Source organism: Sturnira hondurensis, unplaced genomic scaffold, assembly GCF_014824575.4.
Source record: "Sturnira hondurensis isolate 20B ecotype Veracruz unplaced genomic scaffold, ASM1482457v3 Scaffold0019186, whole genome shotgun sequence".
Lineage (NCBI taxonomy): Eukaryota > Metazoa > Chordata > Mammalia > Chiroptera > Phyllostomidae > Sturnira > Sturnira hondurensis.
In genome coordinates, this window is record NW_028091817.1 from 2,793,155 (window position 1) to 2,814,268 (window position 21,114).

Genomic DNA, 21,114 nt, shown 5'->3' on the forward strand with positions numbered 1-21,114 from the left:
CTCCAATTAAATAAAACAGCTTTTACAAATTTTTAACAATGTATAAATACACTAACAAAATAATCTGTTGATTAAGACTCCAGCGAAGTTTAAGCATACCTACAAAAGAATTTACAGATTCTATAACAGTTTCTAGACTGTTACACATATTGTTTTTTAAGAAATATTAACACAAATCCATGATTTACAATATCCCCACTACAGCAAGGGAAAAAGATTAATAAAATAAAATGTCTTTTAGGCATTTATTATGCCAGGTATTTAAATGATTATTCTTACTATGACATAAGAATAATACCCTTTTGGCGGTAAAAGACAGATTTCATTAGGCCAAATACCACTGAAGCTCTTCCGGGAAGTTCCAAGTAAAGTCTGCCTACCCTTCCCCAAAAATAAACAGAACAGCCACAATCTCTAGGTATCCCTTACACATAAACTATGAAGATTCATTTATATGAATTGGGCCTATACTGAATGACTTGTTACAAATGAAAATAAATAAAATTTTACAAAGTAGTTCATAGCACTAACCCAAAATTGGTTTTAATCTGCCTATGAATGTCTACGATAAGAAATTTCATCATGAGTATACATTAAGTTGTAAAATTAATAATTATTTCTAACTTACACATAAGTCAAAGTGCTCATTCTTACCATGAAAACAAAACTTTCTTCTGAAGATAATCTACAGAAATAATATATAAATATATAAGAGTTTTGAAATGAGATTAAGAATATCCTTCTACATTCTACAGATCAAAATGCAAAGGTCTTCATTACATACGTACATGAAGATAAACACTTTCACCAAGTGCAATACATGGACATTACACGACTGTGTGCACAAACACACAATGAACCCAACTCTGACAATGCTCCTAGCAGCGTATTTCAAGCCCCAAATGCTAGAAATAAAAACCTAATATGAAAACCACGTTTTGTTTTTCTTAAAGTAAATTTTTAAATGAACAAACAAACCCAACACTCCTTTCTGCAACATGTACTGAGTTCTAAAATGTTCAGAGTCAAGAATCTCTTCAGTTTTCCCAATGTAACAGAATACATAGGCTTTCTCTTTCCTCAGGAGGGCTGATCATCTCCAGTATTCTGCAAAAGAGTAAGAACTCCTTAATAAAAAAAGCTATTTTACTTAACATACCAGACTTCAAAGCACTAGGAAAATATTCAGTACTTGTAAGCAGATCCAGCTATTATATTAACTTACATTCAATGGCCCAATTAGGTTAAAAATTACAAATATGTTAGAGAAGCAAATCAATGGATCCACCCAAATGTCCAGCAAGCCATTCTCATTTTAGCAAAGAATTACCAGGTGCCATGTAAGCCTACTAATCCTAGACATGTTGTGTCAGGCTCAACATCCAGTTTCACCTGTATGCAATGGGCACCCCACTTCAGAAACACTGGAAATCCCAAGGGAAAAAAACACTTAAGTACACACTTGACAACTAGCACAAGGTACACCACAGCAAAGGTATACTGGGGCCATGCAAAAACCCTCAGGAAGAGAATAATGTCCCTACAAGAATATTTTCCCCTACTCCTTTATAAAAGAAAAACTGTACAGTAGAATGAAAAGAACAATGGATTTCAAGAGAGGAAAGCCGAATCAAGCCCTAGTTTTATACTACTTATTAGCTGTATGTACTTGAGTAGGAACTTCATCTCTCAAGGCTTTAGTTCTCTAAACACAGTCCTTGGACCAGATGCATCAGCACCCACTGGGGGACATGCAAATTATAAGACCCACTCCCAGATTCACTGAATAAGGAAGCTGGGAGGTGTGACCCAACAGTCTGTGTTTTAGCCTCTAGATGATTCCGATGCACCCTCAGCTCTGAGTGTCACTGTCCAGCGCAACACTGCTTGCCCAACCTACCACACAAACCAAGATATCATCATTTTTCCCAAGAGATTTAACAAATACTGCTTATCCCACTGAAAACCCTGATTTAAATACTTGTATTAGGGAACGGTGATAAGACCTGTATGCTCTAAAAAAAAATCTGAGTACTTTAAAACAATCTTTAATCTTATGTTGTTTCTACTTGTTCTTACTATACAAACCCTAAAACCATACAATAGCATTCTTCAAAACTTTCAGAGCCACTACAATTAATGAAAAGCAACTGAACTTATGATACTTTAAAATAAAATAAGTTATTATCAATGACAGTTTATCTCTCTGGTTTTAAAATATTTTCAGGACACTGACAATACATTTCTGGAATGTTCTAAAGCCTCCCAAAAGTAATCGAAGTATCTTTATCATCATGATCTCATACTTAAATAGATGCATTAAAAACTTTAAGCATTTCATAAAAATGAAACTCTACACAAGTCAGAAATCACTGCATTAGTCACAACCACATTCAACTCACCCTCTCATCCAGAACACACTTACTTGTCTTAAGAACTGCTTTCCCAAATAGGATGTGGCCATGCTGGTCAGATTCTTCCTGCTGCCCACTTTGCACCTGATGTAGCCATACAGGTTGGCACCTTGTAAAACCACACCCATGGTAACCACTGCCTGGGGAAGAGAAAAATAATCAATCAATGGTTACTGGCCTAAATTTGATTAACCTTTCTCTATGCTATGAATGAGACAAGGCAGAGTGTTATAGGAAAAAGAAAAGGAAGCTCTACAATGGGGTTATTGCTCCAATAACACTGCTTCACTTGCCAGAACAGATTGACCCCAACATACGCTCTGCAAAAGGCATTACATCAGCCACCTAGCAGATACTTATTAAATACATATGCTGTATGAAGGCACCAGGCCAACTCCGGGAATGCAGTGGGGAGGACCATTCTGTCTCCATTGTTCAAGGGCCCACGTATAAAGATATAAAAGAGTAAGTGAGACTGAGAAGAGGCTCAAATGTCAATTACTTCTTAAAGAACTAATTACATAAGAATGGTCAAGAGATAGATCAAATTCAGTAAGCTAAGCACATGCACAGGTGAATCTCTGCTCTGTGCTAGCGTGTGTGTCTCAGCTGGCTCCCAAAAGAGCAAATCAGTGCCTCAGGGCGGCCATCAGCAGGTGTGTCTGTCTTCTGAGAGAGGGGCAGATAGGCTGGAGGGGCTGGAGCACTAGGAGGAAATGCACTTTGGCGCAGCATTGCTGCTTCCTGGTGGCTACATCAGGGATCCTACAGGTGACCCCATTAAGGTCATTCCAGACTGAGAATAAAAAACTCAAGCCTACTCTTAAATATTAAGAAAATAGAGTTAATTACGGCAATGTAAGATCACATGGTTAAATATTCTCCAATGGGCTGGCAAAGTTTTCATGTAAAGCAGGGGTGTCAAATTCATTTTCCCTGGGGGCCACATCAGCCTGGCAGTTGCCTTCAAAGGGCCCAATGTAATTTCATTTCCTTAACAGTTAAGGAGTAACTACATTTATCCAGTCCTAAAATTACATTAGGCCCTTTGGGCTGATGTGGCCCCACTAAAAATGAGTTTGACACCACTGTTGTAAAGGGCCAGACCATTAACATTTTGGGCTTTGTAGGTCATAAAGTCTCTGTTGCAACCACTCAGCTCTGCCATTCTAGCCCCAAGGCAGCCAGAGACAACATGAAAACAAACAGGCAAGGCTGTTCCAAAGTAAAGTTACAATAACCTGCATTGGGCTGAATCTGGCCTACAGGTCATAATTTGCCACTATGTTCTTGAAATCAACCAAGTCATCAATTTATCTGCTAGTGAAAGGATCACCTATGGAATGTTTATACCTTTAAAAAGTGAGATAGCTGAAGAGAATTTCTTTTTCCAATCCAGACTTACTGTCCTTAATAAGCTGTATAGGTGATTTTAAGCAGATGAGAGGGCTTAAATGTTTTAATTAAGGAATAGGTTCATATCTTTAGTAAAGAAAGTATGTAGAGTTGTCCTTTCTGTTTTAAATGTATGTTTCACAGAAAAAAGCACATTAGAATTATATAAGGTTGCTAGTTACCTAAATAAACTAAAACTATGTTTTTATCGAAATAAATTTCCTTCCACTTCCCATGGTTCCCAAATTGGGACACTCCTGGTAAGTGTCACCAACATGCTGGGACCCTTAAGTGCACAGACTAAAGCATGAGCACCACTGAGGCATCGATGTTATCCAATGACAATGGACCTGAAAATGCATTTATAAGTTAAAACAAGCAGACTTCTGGTTTATAATGGCGTAGTAAAGCCAGATACCAAGATCTCCCTGTCCCTAAGATATAAATAGCAAACAAACTTTTTTAAAGGCAAAAAAGCTGGTACCAATAAATATAAAAAAGGGCTGGCTGTCAGAGAAAAAGCCAGCTTCATGTCACTCTATATAGCTCCTAACTACTGTCCAAAGAAGCTTAAAGAAAAATTGTTACTAGTAATCACCACCCCTAACAACTTAGAGGCAAAAGGCCAGAAGATACAGATAACCCTACGAAGAAAATGCAGAAACAGATTATGAAAGCAGCAGTCCCTTCCAACCCGACTGAGGCAGGAAGATCCAAGCAGCTCGACATTTCATGCCCCCTTGTTTGGGGGGTAGGAGAGAGGAAGAGAAGGAGGAGAGGAAATACAGAAGGACCATCAATCATCAAGTAGAAGACCTAAGAGAACAGAAACTGGGAAAGACTCATGAAGAACCTGGGTGAGGCCACCTTCCCACCCCAAGGTCTTAACATGAGCCCAGACTCTTCTTTCCATCACCTTCGCTGACTTGGGTTTAGGGCAGTGGAACACTGCTAAAGAAGGACTAGGCTTTTTAGTCTGAGGTAGTCTCATCTTTTCATTTTTCCCTTTATTTTCATTGCCCTGGGAGACATATCGGCAAAAATAATGCTCCCACAAATGTCTGAGATTTTACTACCTATGTTTTCTTGTAGGATCTTTATAGCTTGGTAACTTACACTTAGGTCTCATATCCATTGAATTTATTTTTGTGTGTGTTATAAATTGGTGGTCTAGTTTCATTTTTCTGCATATTTTTGTCCAATTTTTCCAACACCATTTATTGAAGAGACACCAATTCGTAAAAATATACGCACTTTGTTCATAGCAGCATTATTTACGATAACTAAAATCAAAACAGCCCAAGTGCCCATCAGTAGATGAGTAAATAAAAAAGCCGTGGTGCATTTACACAACGGAATACTACACAGCCATAAAAAAGAAATCCTTATTTTTTGCCACAGCATGGATGGACTGGGAGAGTGTTATGCTGTGGAGTGTGTTCACTGGGAAGTGAAATAAGCCAGTCAGAGAAAGACAAAAAGCATATGATTTCACTTATATGTGGAATCTAATGAACAAAATTAAATGACAAACAAAACAGAAACATAGGTGTGATTACCCAGAACAGACTAACAGCTGTCAGAATCGAGGGGAGGGAGGGAGACTGGATAAAAGGAGGTGAAGGGATTAGAGAAAAAACATATATGAATGACACATAAGATGACGGTGTGGTGATGGCCAGAGGGAAAGGGGAGCTGGGGCTTGGAGAAGGAGGGCGAAGGGGAGGAAAACAGGGACATGAGCAAGAGAGTCAACAGTAAAAATAAAGGCGGAAAAAATGAAAGAAAGACTGGGTTGCCTCTCCCAGATGGATGCTAAGGCTCCAGGGCCTCATAAAGGGTCTGAAGCAGAAGAGACCCAGAACAGAACATGCACCCAACCAGGAAACAAGAGCTCCACTTCATAAATAGAGGCAAAACTCAAGCAAGCCAGCCAAGGCAGCCAGAGGCCTGGCTCTGTTCTCTTCCTCATTCCTGTGCCTCAGCCCCTGAAGTCTAGCTCACAGTGGAGCCCAGATATCTCAGATACAGGAGACAGCAGTCAAGGGAAGTCACCCACACTAAACCAGCATAAAGAGAAGGTCTGGGCAGAGCTGCCTGCAAGTAGCAGCAAAATAGAGAGGGACAAAGGGAAAGGCGTCTCTGCAATACTATAGCAATTAAGTGAAAATAAAAAACATAGTGTGCAAGAGATAGGTTAAGAATCTATTCTGAAAGAAATACAGTCCATCAAAATAAAAAGCATTCCTGGGAATACTTCGCCCTATGCAAGACCTGAAGGTAAGAACTCAGAGAGAACGAAGGTAAGATAACACAACAGGAGGAGAGGATAATGAAGCTGACAGAGCTAAGGACATACAGAAAGAAACCTTTGCGGACCAGAAGTAGCCCATTACTTTCTCCCTGGCACGCTCCACTCTTACCTTTTATCATTATCAAAGAGCCTCTGCTTCCTTACTCATTGTGTGTCCACAACACCCTCCCAGAAAACATAAGGCCTACCAGAGCAGTTACCTTGTTTATCCATCTGCTGACAGTATCTCCAGTGCCAAGAACAGGTCTGGCATATACAAGACTTGTAAAAATATTTGCTGAGTGAATGAAGAGAAGAAAACTGAGAGCTCAAAGCAATTAAAGATAGCATATGAGAACAGACAAAAATGACTGAATAGAGATAACCAGTAGCTCAGAATCAGAGAAACCAAAAAAGAGAACATAAATAAATGTAAAGACTTAACAGAAGACAATTTTCCTGATTCAAAGTAAAATCTGCACCTGCATATTAGAGGAGCACACAGTTTCCAGAAAAATCAATCTAGAAAGATAAACACAATGGCATTCTGGTTATGATATTTTAAAACTTTAAGAATAATAAAAAATTATTTGTCCAGGGAGAAAAATGATTTACTCACTTACACGGTGGTTAAGTAAGCCTGGCCTCAGATTTCCCTGCAAAATTTGATATAAGAAAATAATGAAATAGTATCTTCTAAATGATGCTGTGACCCAAGAATATTCACCTAGCCACATTGTCATTCAAAAATAAAGTCAATAGACTCATATTCTTAAACATGACAGAGCCAAAGGAAAATAACACTTATTGTAAGTTAAGTTTTTTGAAAAATATCACCCAGCAATGAAATGTAGCTAACCATCCAGGAGGTAAAAGGAAAAGCTCCAATAAAAAGATTTAATCAATGTATTTTAAAATATTATAATCAAAGACTGAACAAACAATCCAAAATACAGTTCAAAAGGCAATTGTTACAAATCTTGACAGCAAGAATAATACCGAAACAAACAAAACTCAGGCAATAGAAAGGGATGAAACAAAGAGAGAGCCTAAGAGTATTTCAGTTCCTTTCTAAACAGTCTGTTAAGTCAATAAGCAGGTTTAAGTGCACTGCTTAAAATAACTAAAATAAGACAACACAGTCAAGCTTTTGGGGAAGTCAAAAGTTTTATGCAGATTTTTGACTGCACGGGGGGTCAGTACCCCTAACTCCCATGTTGTTCGAGGGCCAACTGTATAATCAACAAAAATACAGAGGTGGACGCAGGGAGAAAAGGTGGGAGAAACCATGAGTGTTAACCTGACCATCTCCATACCACAGCCAGAAGTCAGATATGAAGCACACTTTCTAATTCGTGAAAGACTGTGTGATACAAACATGTAATTAAGATCAGTATTAGAAAAACTGAAAGTAGACAATAAACCTTCCAAATTGCAAAAATGATTTATGTATATGTACAAAGAAAAAGAGAACCTATATAGCAAAACAGAAACAAGAAAATAAGAAAAAAACATAAGTAAGACCAAAATATGTCTGCTATCAACAGTTAAGTGAGACAAACTTAACTATCAAAAGAACAAGACTCATAGTCTGGGGCAAGTAACAGATAACATTTCCCAAAGATGGCAGCAACAGTAACTCCTGGTCCACATGCTCTTCTAGAAGCTCTTTAACACCTACACTTCCCACCAATCAAGGTGCAAAGCCTAATTCCCATCCCCTTGAATATGATTAGGTGGCAAAGTGCTGCTGTGCCTACTTCTGAGGCTAGGTTGTTATTATGGGCTGAACCGTGTCTCCTAAAAGTGCATATGTTAAAGTACTAACTCTAGTATTCCCAAATGTGATTATATTTAAAGATGGGTCTTTAAAGAGGTAATTAAAATAAGATGAGGTCACCAGAGTGGGCCCTAATCCATATGCCTGATGTCCTTATAACTAGAGGAAAAGAAGACACAGACACACGTACAAAGGGAAGACCACGTGAGGATCCAGGGAGAAGATGACCATCCAGGCTCAAGAATCAGAGAAACTGTGAGAGACCATAAAATGACTGTTGATGTTTTAAGCCACTAAGTTTTGACAAGATGTACTATATAATAGCCAGAATAGGTTATCAAGCAATATTTTCAAAAAGACCACTCTGTTAGTTCCAAATTAAGCTAAACATGTTTGCTTGGAGTTTACCCAACATCTCATCTAACAAGATAATGTGATAAATACAGTCATCTCTCTACAAGGTGGGTTCAATTAAAATTATGCTAGCACCTGGAAAACTGGTGAAGTGAGGTCTTTTAACACAGCTCTGCTTAACAATACTTAAAAAGCAGACTGGGAAATCAAACTTGGGAAATACATGATCAAGTTGCTTATTCAACACAGGTCCCTAAAGTTGGCCTAGAGGGCTGCTTACTTTGATTAGCCCTTGGGCATCTTCATGGATTATTCCCTAGTTCTGCCCTGATACTCACCAACCACTTCACTCTGAAGGAGAAGAGAGCACTGAAGGCAAATATCACCCAAAGCACGGGGCAGGCAACAAGCCCTAACCAGAAGATTCTCGATTCAGCCTCTGAAACAGTTTTATTCTCTTGAGAGGATGCCTATAAAAGAACATGAATTTAATAACCAATGTTTTGTGGTATCGGTATAAAGTTTTACACTTTGATGAAAAACATCTTACCCTCAAACTCAAATTAACACAGACATCCCAGGTCCTAAATCAGGAACTCCCTTCTCCCCTCGAAAAAACAGCTAGTAGATCTACCACCACTAAAATTTTAGGAACTCATTGTAATATACTTTGTTTTAGATCAAGAATTTGTAGTTTCAGGGCAGAGCAGACAGTTTAAAGTGGTCTGATATGCTTCTATTCTATCCTTCTTGTGTTTATACTGCTCATTCATAGGGAAGCTTTAAATGATACATTCTGGGGGTAAAGTTAAGGAAATCAAGGCTACAGTCCTCCAAATAGGTCAAGTCAGGGTCCAGAAAAAAATGGAATTAAGCCATTCTGGACAATGACCAGAGTATCTTAGCAAAATCCAACATTTAAAAGAGTGGTGACTTGTTTATTAGGCAGATTTTACAGTACAAAGGACCATGGGTTCACTGAGCATATTGCTGCTTTGTGAGAAATGCCTGTCAAGGCACTTCCAAACAGAAGGCAAGCAATTTCCCTGTTATTACCTCCAAGAATTTTGTCCTCTGCCAACCACACTGATTTCCACAGGGAAACAAAGCTCAGTATCGACAAGCGGGCCAACCCAAAACAGACCAGAGCCCCCCTTGAGTCCCTGAAGGTCCAACTTAAAGAAGAGACTGCTCCAATCACTTCAGATTTTCTGTCCAGCTGCAGTCCTTCCATTTCTGTTTCCTGTCCACAATGGAAAAGGACCATGGAGCAAGGACAGAGCAAGCTATGAGAAGCAGTTATTCCAGGCCAGGTAACATAAAGCTGAGGGCATCAGAAAGAGACCCTTTATCAGAGAGCAGCCCCAAACAGGAAGCTCAGCATACAGTATAAGTCCACCCTTGGAGGATTCTTCCTATACACACACTGTTTCTGGTCTGACCTGGTCAAAAAAATATAATTAGATTTAGAGGGCCATCTGGTTTAGTGTGGACATGTCAAATGTTTGGGATAGTGCTTTTAATCTTAAATACTTCACCCATAAATATTCAAATGTAATCTACAACTAATTTACTGAATGGCACTCAAAGCAGGAGGTGGGAGGTGCCTACCTTCCTGGACTCGAACACCCAGTGACTTTTTCCATCTTCATCAATATGATTCCACCAACGCAGGCCAACCATTAGTCGACCTGTGACATTCTGGTAAAGATTAATATACACACGCTTTAAAAACATTATTTAAGGATCTACCATAAGGTCATACCTCAGTGTCACCTTTCATAAACAAAATAGCTCCTGCTTTACCTCCATAATATTCAGTTTTATACCATGACACACCAGGCCTGGACAAAAGATGAAACAAAATGGCAATGGCAGGAGAAGCGGGGTGGGGGTGAAGCTTCACAACCGGTGGGGGTTGAAGCTTCATCAACATGACCTTCCCCTTTCCCTTCTGAGCTCCTGCCCTTTCTCCCATTCTCTAATGTGTTCCTAAACCCCTTGCTCATTAGCCACTCTGACCTATTTTTCCTATATGTCCTGACCGTAGCTACAGGTATTTTGTAACTGTATATCTCTAAAAATGGTTGTTACAGGCTGAATGTTTATGTCCCCCCCCCCCAATTCTGTATGTTGAAACTCTACCTCCCAACATGTGGTATTAGGGGGTGATTAGGATTAGATGGGTTCATGAGGGTGGGGCCCTCATGAATAGGATTAGTGCCCTTATAGGAATCAAGAGAGAGTTTTGGACTGAGGAAGACAGTGGTTACAGGTACTGGCCTTCACTCAGCACCTCAAAGGTAACGAGTTCTTTTCCTTATTAACATAACAAATTACTCTGATAGTTTCCCTAATGCTTATTTACTCAACAAATATTTATTGAGCATGTAATAATATGGTGATAGCAGGTAAATCTCCTATCCTTGTGGAGATTAAGGACTGTGGGGAAGAGAGACAGTCAACCAATATGTGTATGTTCCATTACTGAACATGCTAAGTACTGTGCGGGAGAAGAGTGGGCTTCGCAAGTCTAACAGGGAAGAATGACCTAGACACTGTCTCTGAGGAATCAACACTGGGAATGAGATTTAAAGGATAAGTAGGAATCAATAATGCAAGAAATTTTTAATCAGTGGTGTCCACTAATAGAGTTCAGGGGTCCTGTGAACTTGGATGGAGAAAAACTGTATCTTTATTTTCACTAACTTCTGGCTAAAATATAGTTCATCTTTCAATTATAAATGTAGATAATTAACCATGATAGAATTAATAGTACCTGAGGTATTATCACAATAAAAACCATAGATATCTTTCAGATATTATACTACACTTGTTGCAGATATCACAAAATATTATTTATGTTCATCACTGCTTTCAAAGTAATTGGGCCTGATACCAGGTCTTACTATTTAGTACATAAAGTACATATCATTAAATTAGAAAATGTGCCTTTTTAATGTTTTCATTATATTTCAATATAAGTGACTTCCTTTGACTTCTGCAGTGATATTTAATCTTAATGTGTTTTCTTTTCTGTATTTAAAAACACCATTCATAGCTTCATAAGACTACCAAAGGAATCCATGGCACAGAAACAGATCAGGCATCACTGGGTTGAGGTAATGTGTGAATGAGAACAACCCACCAGGTAGACAAGCAGGCACGGAAGCCCTAAGGAAGAAAGTAAAATCTCCGGGTTCATGGGAATTGGTCATTACCTTGATATGGGGTATGAAAAGGTAATCTTTTGGTTTGCTCATGTTAAAAAAAAAAGGTGATTCAAGGCCCTGTGAAAGGGAACCCTAGTGGAAGAGCAGCATTTTGGGGGCTAGAAGATGAGAAGGATATTTCACACATGTTGAATTTGAAGTACCTCCAAGAAAGCCAAATAAATATGTCAAAAAGACAGATGGAGAGGTCTGGAACAGCAAAGACAAACCTGGGCTGGAGATATAGATCTGGGAGTCAACCTGACCTAGAGATAAGCATCTGAAATCAGAAGCATAGATGACAGTGCTTAGGAAAAAAATAGAGGAGAAAAGGAGGAGCCTCAAAGACTATAATTCATTTGGCAGAAGTGCTAACATTTACAGGCCAAGTAAAAGAGAAGAGCTGGCAAAGACCAAGACCAGCCAGAGGTCTATTTTATTGGCATTTTCAAATAACAGCTCTGGAATATTTCTTCCTCCACTTTCCCATTTTCCAACTCTTGACTTTCTACTTTTATCAATATTAATTTTCCTAATTTCTCTCAAGCTGATTGCTTTTGTTTTTAAAATTTCTGGACCTGCCCTGGCTGCTTGGCTTAGTTGGCTGGAGAGTCCACCCATACACAGAAAAGTTTCAGGTTCAATCTCTGGTCAGGGCACATGCCTAGGTTGTGGGTTCAATACTCCATCAGGGTTTGTATGGGAGGCAACCAATCAATGTCTCTCTCATTCCCCCTTCCTCTCTCTCTAAAATCAACAAATACATCCTCAAGTGAGAATTAAAAACAAAGTTTAATTAAAAAAATTCTGGACCTCTGTCTAATAATAAAAGCCTTTAATCTATTTTTTCCTTTGAATTCAGCTTCATACACATTCCCCAAGTTTATGTGTAGATGATCAATGTCATTAGGTAAAAATAATCTGTTATTTATAGTTTTAAAATGTCTTCAGGTATAATCTATTACTTATACTTTTTGTTTTCTTTTAAGGCCAAGATATTTAGCAAGTTGGCTCTTTTTAAAATTCTAGTTTTCGCCCTGGCTGGTGTAGCTCAGTGGATTGAGCACGGGCCTGCGAACCACATGATTGTGGTTCGATTCCCAGTCATGGCACATGCCTGGGTTGCAGGCCAGTTCCCGGCAGGGGACATACCAGAGGCAACCATACATTGATATTTCTCTCCCCCTCTCCTTCCCTTCCCCTCTAAAGATAAATAAATAAAAAATAAAAAAAATTCTAGTTTTCACGATCATTTTTAATGAATTTCTAGTTTTGTTGCACTGGGCTAGAAAATGTAGCTGCTTTGAGCAATATATTTCAATTTTCTTTATAGTAACACTTAATTAATTTGTATAAATGTTGCACGAGGACTGAACTCTTGCCATTAAATTATCCTTGTACATATAAAGTTTCAAATATTGCTATTAAATCAGCCTTGTTATTTCATTCAGATCCTTTAGACCTTATTTGTTTTTTGTTGCTTTGATCTATCAGAGACAGTGGCTTGTTAGACCCCTACCATAATGTTTCCTCCATCTTCTTCTAGGGTCCCTAAGTTTTTAAGTACACATAGTTTGACATAATGTGATTCTGGGAATGAGCCTCACTGTGATTCATAAAATAACCTTTTTTGTTCCACTGAATGCTGTCTTACTCCCATTTTTACTTTGTCTAATGGTAATACTCTAATGCCAAGTTTCTTTTTGTTTGAATTGGTCTGATGTTATCTTTGCCTTTTACACTTTTTATAATGTCATGAACTTTGTAGTTAGAACTTTTTGGTTGGACTTTGATTTTTGACCAAATCTTAAAATTCTTATCTTTAAGAAGAAAGTTTAATCAAATTACATCTACTGTTGTAACTAATTTGCTACCACTTCCATCAATCACCTTGTACTACACCTTATGATACTTAAGCTTCTTTGACACGTGCTTTCTTTCATTCTCTTGCTTTATAAAGTATCTTCTAGTTGCTCTTATCATCTCCAATAAAATACATAACTTAAAATTTAAATTTTATTAATAGCTATCATTAAAATTTTAAAACCATTATTTAACATTTTTTTACTCCATCAGAGTAAGGAATAGTAACATATGGGCATTAACATTTAAATTTAAAAATTTTTTAAGAATAATTTTATCTTTATATTTATCTATTTTATTTTTTAATGATTCTATTTCTTCTTTTGACAATTGTACTGAGATTTATAATAATTGTGACACATCTATGTTCTAACTAGGTTTGGAACCCTGCCTATCCCCTTCCCAAGTTCACTTTTAACAACTTCCCCACCTATGTGTTCCACATAGCATTGGTTTGGATACCTGTAAGTAATTTTGCCACAAATAAAAGGGTGACATTTTTTAAACCCTCATTAAAAAAAAACAGCTTATCAGAAAATATACTTTGGGCCACATCTTTTAAAACCCTAAACCCAGAAGTATTTAATTTTAAGAACTTGGAAATTACCAGGAAGAACTGAGTAAAGACCATGATCTATGTGGCTAAACAAAAATTACATGAATAACAAAAAAGAACATTCCTCAAAGACAAAATTGTGACCAGGATACAGTAAACACTTTAGAGCATAAAGCAACAGAAGAAATTCAAAGAAAAACAAGCCAAATCAGACTGTACAAAAGAAAAGCCTAAAAGAAACAAACTTCTGTAATTTTCTGGCCTATGGAAACCAGCTGCCAGCAAGCCAATCACTTCTGATATCTGTAAGAATCAAAATATCGGCTGGGTTGGTGGATGTGAACACACTTGTAACACCTTACTGGTCTTTGAATCAATATACATGTCTCTGAAATTAAAAAATCAGCTCTTGCTTTTTCTTTTCTTTGATTTTTCCCCTACCATTTTGCTATGAAAATTTCCAAACACATCGACAAGTCTAGTTTTACAGTGAAAACAGAGGGTCCACAGTTAATATTTTAAAAGTTACTACTCACATACCCACCCATCCATGTACCCATCCATCCCTTTACTTGTCACCTTTGAGTTTGAAACCACTTCTTACACTCCTCTCTATCCTCTACAACAAGGTTTCTTAACTTCAGCACTGCTGACACTGTGGGCTACAAAATGATTTGTTGTGGGGAGCTGTCCAATCTGTGCATCTTAAAATGTTTAGAAGCACCCCTGGCCTCTACCCACTAGATGTTTCAAATAGCATACTTCCCCCACCTCAGCTGTAATAACCAGAAATGTCTTCAGACATTGACATGTGTCCACGGTGCAAAACTGGCCCCAGTTAAAAAATAATGCCCTACAGCCTTCACAAATGATGGGTACTCCTGAAGTATTAGTGAACAAATCACCCTAGGGTCTTTCTAGAAATTATATATGGCACAGCTGGAAGTGATTGTGAAACAAAACCAGAGAACTGAATTAAACACTATATGTAGGGTCTGCGGCTGCAGTTCATATTTATTTGTTTAATTTTAAAGCTGATGTAGGCTGACATAAGGTGCACACAAGTGAGTAGAATAACCTACATGTGATCTGATATACCTGTGATCTGATATACCTGGCACTTTAACAAGAAGATAATTTAATGCAAATCCAAAATGCTAAGTTTTGGGGTTTGGGTTTTTTTTTTTTTTTTTTTTTACTCTTTACATGCCATTCAATCTCATCACATTAAATGGTTTCAAATAAAAATAGTCAAACCTACCTTGACTGCCCAAAAGTCACATGACAACAACAAGATAATTGTCACCATACAGGCAATAAAGCTGCTGCTCAACAATTCACAGAGAAGATAGACTACAATTGCACTGACTCGAAAGAATAAATGGAAAAATGATGCCACTGGATGTCTGAAAACCAAAACATAAAAAAAAAGAAATGCAATTACACTTAGGTACTGCGGATGTAGATGAAAAATGCTTCAGCCATAGCATAACCATGCAGTTTGGTCAAAATAAAAGAGATGCCTTAAGGAGGAAGCAAAGCACATACTTCTTTATTTTAGTCCCATTATTTGACCAACCCTTGCTGTCAGTCAATACACTATGTTAACATCTCATTGAATATAAACTTTCACAAAATATATAAGAAGAAACTTAACCAAACTTGGAGAAATATGGTAACCATACTCTCAGGATTGAATCCTGTTTTCCTATGTCCAAAAATCATGACAAAAGAATTTCTAGGTCCACAGAAACCACTTCAGGTCTTAAGATAAAGTAACCATCAGGAAGAGTTGTTTTTTTAACAGCTCTACTGAGATATAATGCATATACCATATAATTCACCTATTTAAGGTATATGATTCAATAGTGTTTTATATATTCACAGATTGTACAACCATCACCACAATTCACTTCAGAACTCTTTCATGACCCCAAAGGGAACCCGTACCTACTGGCAGTGCCTTCCCATATATCCCTACCCACCCTTCCTCCATCCCTAGGCAACCATAAATGTGCCTTTTGTCTCTATAGATTTGCCTATTCTGGACATTTCATATAAACGAAATTGTACAATATGTGGTCTTTTGTGACTGGCATCTCTCGTTTTCAAGGTTTAGGTAGAACTTGATTTCATTAAGTGAATTTCTTTAGAGAGAACTAAATTTGAAAGAGAAATGTTTGCCTTGATATTTTCATGTCAGTTTATACAAAAGATGCAATTTTAAAATCTGTACAATAAATCAAAATGTCATAATGCATCTATAGAAACCATCTAAAGAAATGGTGCATTCTTAGTGCACAATAGCTAGAATGAACACACTAGTGTTTACTTCATTGGATTTACAGATTTGAAAACTCGGTGTTGAGTAAAATTCTAAATGCCAGTCATTCCCAAAGAAAATCTGAAATGCCATTTTTGTCTCAGATCTAAGATCACACTAGTGATATACAACATTCACAAGTACAACACAACCACTCTTCCCTGAATCCCATCAGCTGGCACCAGTCTACAGGCATAACGGCACTGGACATAAACACCCGTCTTAGAAATTATCTTCATACCTGATTTCGGATTTTCTGGGTCTAGCAGCTGCTTCCTCTTCTGCATCAAACAGTGCAACATCTTCAGTGTCATCATTACTATCCTAATAAGAAAATGAAACAGCCATGAAGCAAAATGAATTCAGTATGCACATGCTGACTGCATGCAAGGCAGCACGCTAGTCAGAATGGAGAACAAGGTTAAGACATGGTCAAAGCCACCTGGAATTTACAACCTAGGAAAAGGGCATGCACAGTTCCTTAACCCCCATCCAAATCATCTGGCAAAACCCCCACGTGGTAATCCAAGTATCTGCTCTCTCCATCCCTCTACCCAAGCTGTTGAGCCCTATGAGAAAACCACCAGTGTGTAGAGGATGCTCCTCCAAAGTCAGAGACCACTGAGGCTCTAGGGGATAAACTCAGTATTTTTTGGCTCTTTCAGCGAATCAGCTGACTGCATTCTCCTTTCCCTGACCCATTCTCACAACTCTTTTCTGTTTTTCTCCAAAAGCAAAATCATCTATTTGTACTCAGAATCACTTCTTTTCCTGCATCCTTGGGGGCTTGTTCCATCAATTTCATTTACACTTTCCTATATCTTCAAAGGTTTCCACTGAATCTAATTAGCATATAAACTTCTTCAGGAGTCCTTGTAGCAGGGGTCCCCAACCACCAGACTTCAGACCAGTAACAGTCTGTTAGGAACAGGGCCTCAAGCAAAGCAAATCCTGCCCACCCCCTTCCCTGAAACCAGTCCCTGAAGGTTGGGGTCTGCTGCTTTATAGTATGAAAAAGACTTTAAGAAACCCTAACCTTGAATCTCTCCTTCAATCTTCTACTTTCTTTTTTTTTTAAAGATTTTATTTATTTGTTTTTAGACAGGGGGAGGAAGGGAGAGAGGGAGAGGAACATCAATGTGTGGTTGCCTCTAGAGTGCCCCCTACTGGGGACCTGGTCCACAACCCAGGCATGTGCCTTGACTGGGAATCCAAACAACAACCCTTTGGTTCACAGGCTGGCACTCAATCCACTGAGCCACACCAGCCAAGACTATCTTCTATTTTCCTTCCTATAGTATTCCTTCCTTTCACAACTTTAGGCTCCTAAGAATGGTTCACATTTCAACTCAATGCAATTGACTTTCAGTCTCAACCATGAGATATCTGCTGTTTATACTTTTACCGGTGCCAGCCAGCCACCAGCCTCCCTGCTTCTATTTCTAGTCACATGTTCAGCTCTACTCCAGCTTCTCATTATCCACTGGGTAAACCTCCTAACATGGAAATAATACGACATCACTCCCTGCCCCAATTCTTCTATGGTGTACCTACATGTACAGGATAAAACTTAACTCCTTCACACAGCACAGATCTCCTGATGTGATCCCCCTACTCAACTTCTGACACTCCCTCCTGCTGGAGAGTACAGCAATAGTTATTGCATGTTCTGAAAACTTGATGTTCACGCCTCCTCCTGTCTTTCATCTTTTCTCTACCCAGGAATCTCTTCCCTTCCCCACCCCCTACACAGATCACCTTTAGGCACACACCAAATAATCTTTTCAATTTCAACTCAAATACTGAATTACTAGAGAAAGTTCCCCTGAAATCCCCAGGCATACCATTTTCCATGCCCCACAGCACTTGAACAAATTGCCATTTGGACATCCTTCCTGCAAGCCTACTCCTACCTCCATCCAGACACTAAAGGAGTAGCCCTCACGTCTAGCAGAGCGCCAGGCCAGGCAGTGCAGTATTTGTTGAAGCATGAGGAACACAGAGGAGGTGATCCTCTGTAGTATGTGGCAGACTGGGAACAGTGCCAGGAGAAACATAAGTGCAAATGGGAGCACAGGAAAGAGGTTATGGAGAAGCTTCCTGCAGGACAGTTTATCAGCTGGGCCTCAAAAGAACAAGTCTCCTGCTCATTCTAGTCCCTTGACTAGGTACACTTTCAAAGGTACAGAAGTGAGAACACACACATATGTACAGGGAAAGACTAAGGAGCCCACAGAGTTAAGTGAACAGTGGAAAAAGTAAGGTAGAAACTAAAGCTAGAAAGGTAAAATGAATTCGGATCTATGAGATTAGTGGTTCTCAACCTCGGCTACAGGCTGTAATTACACAGGGTACATTAAAAATAAATAAGATTTTTTAAAAACTGATACCTGGGTCCCACCCCAAAGTTCAGATGGATGGTCTGGGCATCAGGATTTTTCAGAGCTCTCTAGATGATGATAATATGCAGCCAAGATCGAGATCTACTGTACACTACTCTTGCCTGAAAGAGTGCCATCTCCATCCTGCAGCCAAGGTGACCTTTTCAGAGTAAGCATGTCATTCCCATTTAAAACCCACAGCACTTTGGCTGAAAAACAGACTCCTGTCCATACATGTCCAGATCCGGCCCCTACCCACCTCTATGACCTTTCTCAGGCCACCCACTGCATTAGCTGTGGTAGGCCCAATCATGCATCTTCTCACTCCACCAAAGAAGCCCGAGTTCTAATCCCTGGATCTTGTGAATATATACATTGCTTGGCAGAACAAATTTCACAGAAGTGATTAAATTAAGGATATTGAGAGGGATCCAGGTGGCCCCAGTGATATAATTAGAATGGTCCTGATAACAGAAACATAGGAGGGTCAGAGTCAGGGAAGGTGGTGAACCATGAAAGCAGAGGCCACAAGAGGAAAACGGAAAAGTGGCTACTGTGTTTCTAACAGGGGACCTCAGTAACAGCAGTCTGGGCCATGGCAATCCGTCCACCAAGGGAAAAAACACCAATGATAATCTAAGTGAAAGTGCACTTTACAGTATTTCTTTAAATAGGAAGAGAGTATTTAATTATTCATACTAGTCTCTGGTTGTCAAGTTCTGGACTGTAATTAAATCCATTAACCGCCATCAATTCAAGATCAGTTTGGCAACGTAAACAAGAAAGCAAGGCTCGGGCGGAGCCTCCCATTACTACAGGATCGCAACGCACCCGGAATAATCAGGCTGCCACCCCACAGTTGCCCTTCCCCGGACAGTAACCTCCCGCGAGGGCGTCTCTGCGGGCGGGCACCAAAACGACCAGGGCTCCGCGCAGGTTGACCACGAGTTTTTCCACACCGGGATCTGGTATCCCTCAGCACAACCTGGGTCACGGTCCACCACAGGCTTCGGGGCGCCCAGCTAGGTCCCCGGAACAACGGCCCTCGGCTCTCCGCCCACACCGTTCCTCCTCCGACTCCCGCTGCAAGCCAGGACGCGGACACAACGTCCCTGGGACACTCCACTCGCACCCCATCATTTTCCAGGGCGAGCCCCCAGGCACCGCCACCCTCACGACGCGCCAAAGCCCCTCACCTGCGGCAACATCGCAGCCCTGCGCCAGTCCCACTTCCGGGCGCCACGTCAGGCCAAATGGAGCCAAAGTACACCCCAGCCCCACCCCACTTCCGCTTCTAGGAGCCTCGAGGGAAGAACGTACGTGGGGGCAGGGCGAGCGTGTGGGCGGGGCGGTTGGGGAAGTCCCTAAGTGTGGGCGGGGCGACTCTTGGATCCTGGGATCTCAGGGCGGGCGCTCCGTGAGGTTTGATCCCTGCGCAGTGGGTCTCGAAGTGCGGACTGAGACGCAGCGAGAAAGTGTGCGAGGCGACCAGAGATCTAGGCGAGCAGTGCAGTTCGGGGCGAGTGCTGATGGAAGACCGGGGGTAAATAAGTTGGGAAGGCTTGGCTTAAGAGTGAAAGCTTGGTGGTTGTCGCGTGTAGCTGTTGTTGCTTCCTAAGAGCTGTCATTCCTACCAGCAGTGAAGTCCCTGAAGGCGGGGTGGATAGCTTTATTATTCCATAGTTGCATTTTGTTTGAACGTATTACTGGACATGTTTTCCTGAACAGTGATCTATTTGTACCTTACATTTTAGAAGCAATTGAAAAATATTAATGTGCTCCTGAGAAGGGGGGGAAGTTATTAAGAGGTACAAAGCAGGAGGACTGAGTAAACAATGAAGGATTATATTACGGGAGGAAAATGGAGAACCCGGGGAACCCGGAAACAGTGAGAAACAAAGAGTTTGAGAACTAGCACTGGAGTTGAGCTTCTGGGTTTGAGCCCGCCCCACCCCCTTCTACATCCTCTCACCCCGACTTTCACCAATTATGTAACCTCCGTGTACATCTTTCCTCAGTTATAAAGTGGGTCTGATGATAGTATCCTACAAGGTAAGTACATAGTAAACTGAAGATGGTATTCTTACTGTTGTTTTAAGTTTAGCTGCTGATGGTGTGATCTTGTGAGAGGATAGAATAGTGAGAAACTAGGAAAATTCCTGGGCAAGTGGAACAGGGAAACAGACAAGAAAATGAAACAAGGCCAAACAGTTTGAGCAGCTTACAGTCACATGGTAAATTGCAAGACCTTATCTCCCCTAAGGACACTTGAGAGCTAATGGTTTATACCTCTCCTCCCTGACCAGAGAATACATAGTTTAAATCACAGTGGTCTGGGAAATTCCTCTGATACTTCTTGCAGTTGTAAGATACCACAGGTGTCCAGGGAAGAGAGGAATGTTAGGCAGGATAGATAGTAAACCAAGGCAGGAAGGGGAAAAAGAGACGTGTCTTACCCATTAATTCAGCAGTCCTGTTCTGAAAATCACAAGAGAAACACAAGATAAACAACTGTCCTTTATTGAGCTTACTCACAGGGCTTA

The 21,114-nt window shown here is 39.9% G+C and overlaps 1 protein-coding gene across 4 annotated transcripts; it reads right to left on the reverse strand.

Annotated features, from left to right (window-relative positions):
• Window positions 1–235: 235 nt before the first annotated feature.
• TVP23C (trans-golgi network vesicle protein 23 homolog C) lies at window positions 236–19,875 on the reverse strand. 4 transcript variants are annotated; one of them, XM_037070934.1, is made up of 7 exons: window positions 19,768–19,875; window positions 16,432–16,514; window positions 15,129–15,273; window positions 9,848–9,937; window positions 8,575–8,706; window positions 2,426–2,554; window positions 236–1,107 (listed from the first exon to the last, which is right to left on the reverse strand). In XM_037070934.1, the coding sequence occupies exons 1-7, from the start codon at window positions 19,777–19,779 to the stop codon at window positions 1,081–1,083; spliced, it is 618 nt and encodes a 205-aa protein (XP_036926829.1). In that variant the 5' UTR covers window positions 19,780–19,875; the 3' UTR covers window positions 236–1,080. The 4 variants fall into 4 exon arrangements, with proteins under 4 accessions (XP_036926829.1, XP_036926830.1, XP_036926828.1 ...); XM_037070935.1 differs by lacking the exon at window positions 19,768–19,875 and adding an exon at window positions 18,831–19,039 and having other exon boundaries at window positions 2,426–2,550; XM_037070933.1 differs by lacking the exon at window positions 19,768–19,875 and adding an exon at window positions 18,831–19,026.
• Between the last annotated feature and the right edge of the window lie 1,239 nt (window positions 19,876–21,114).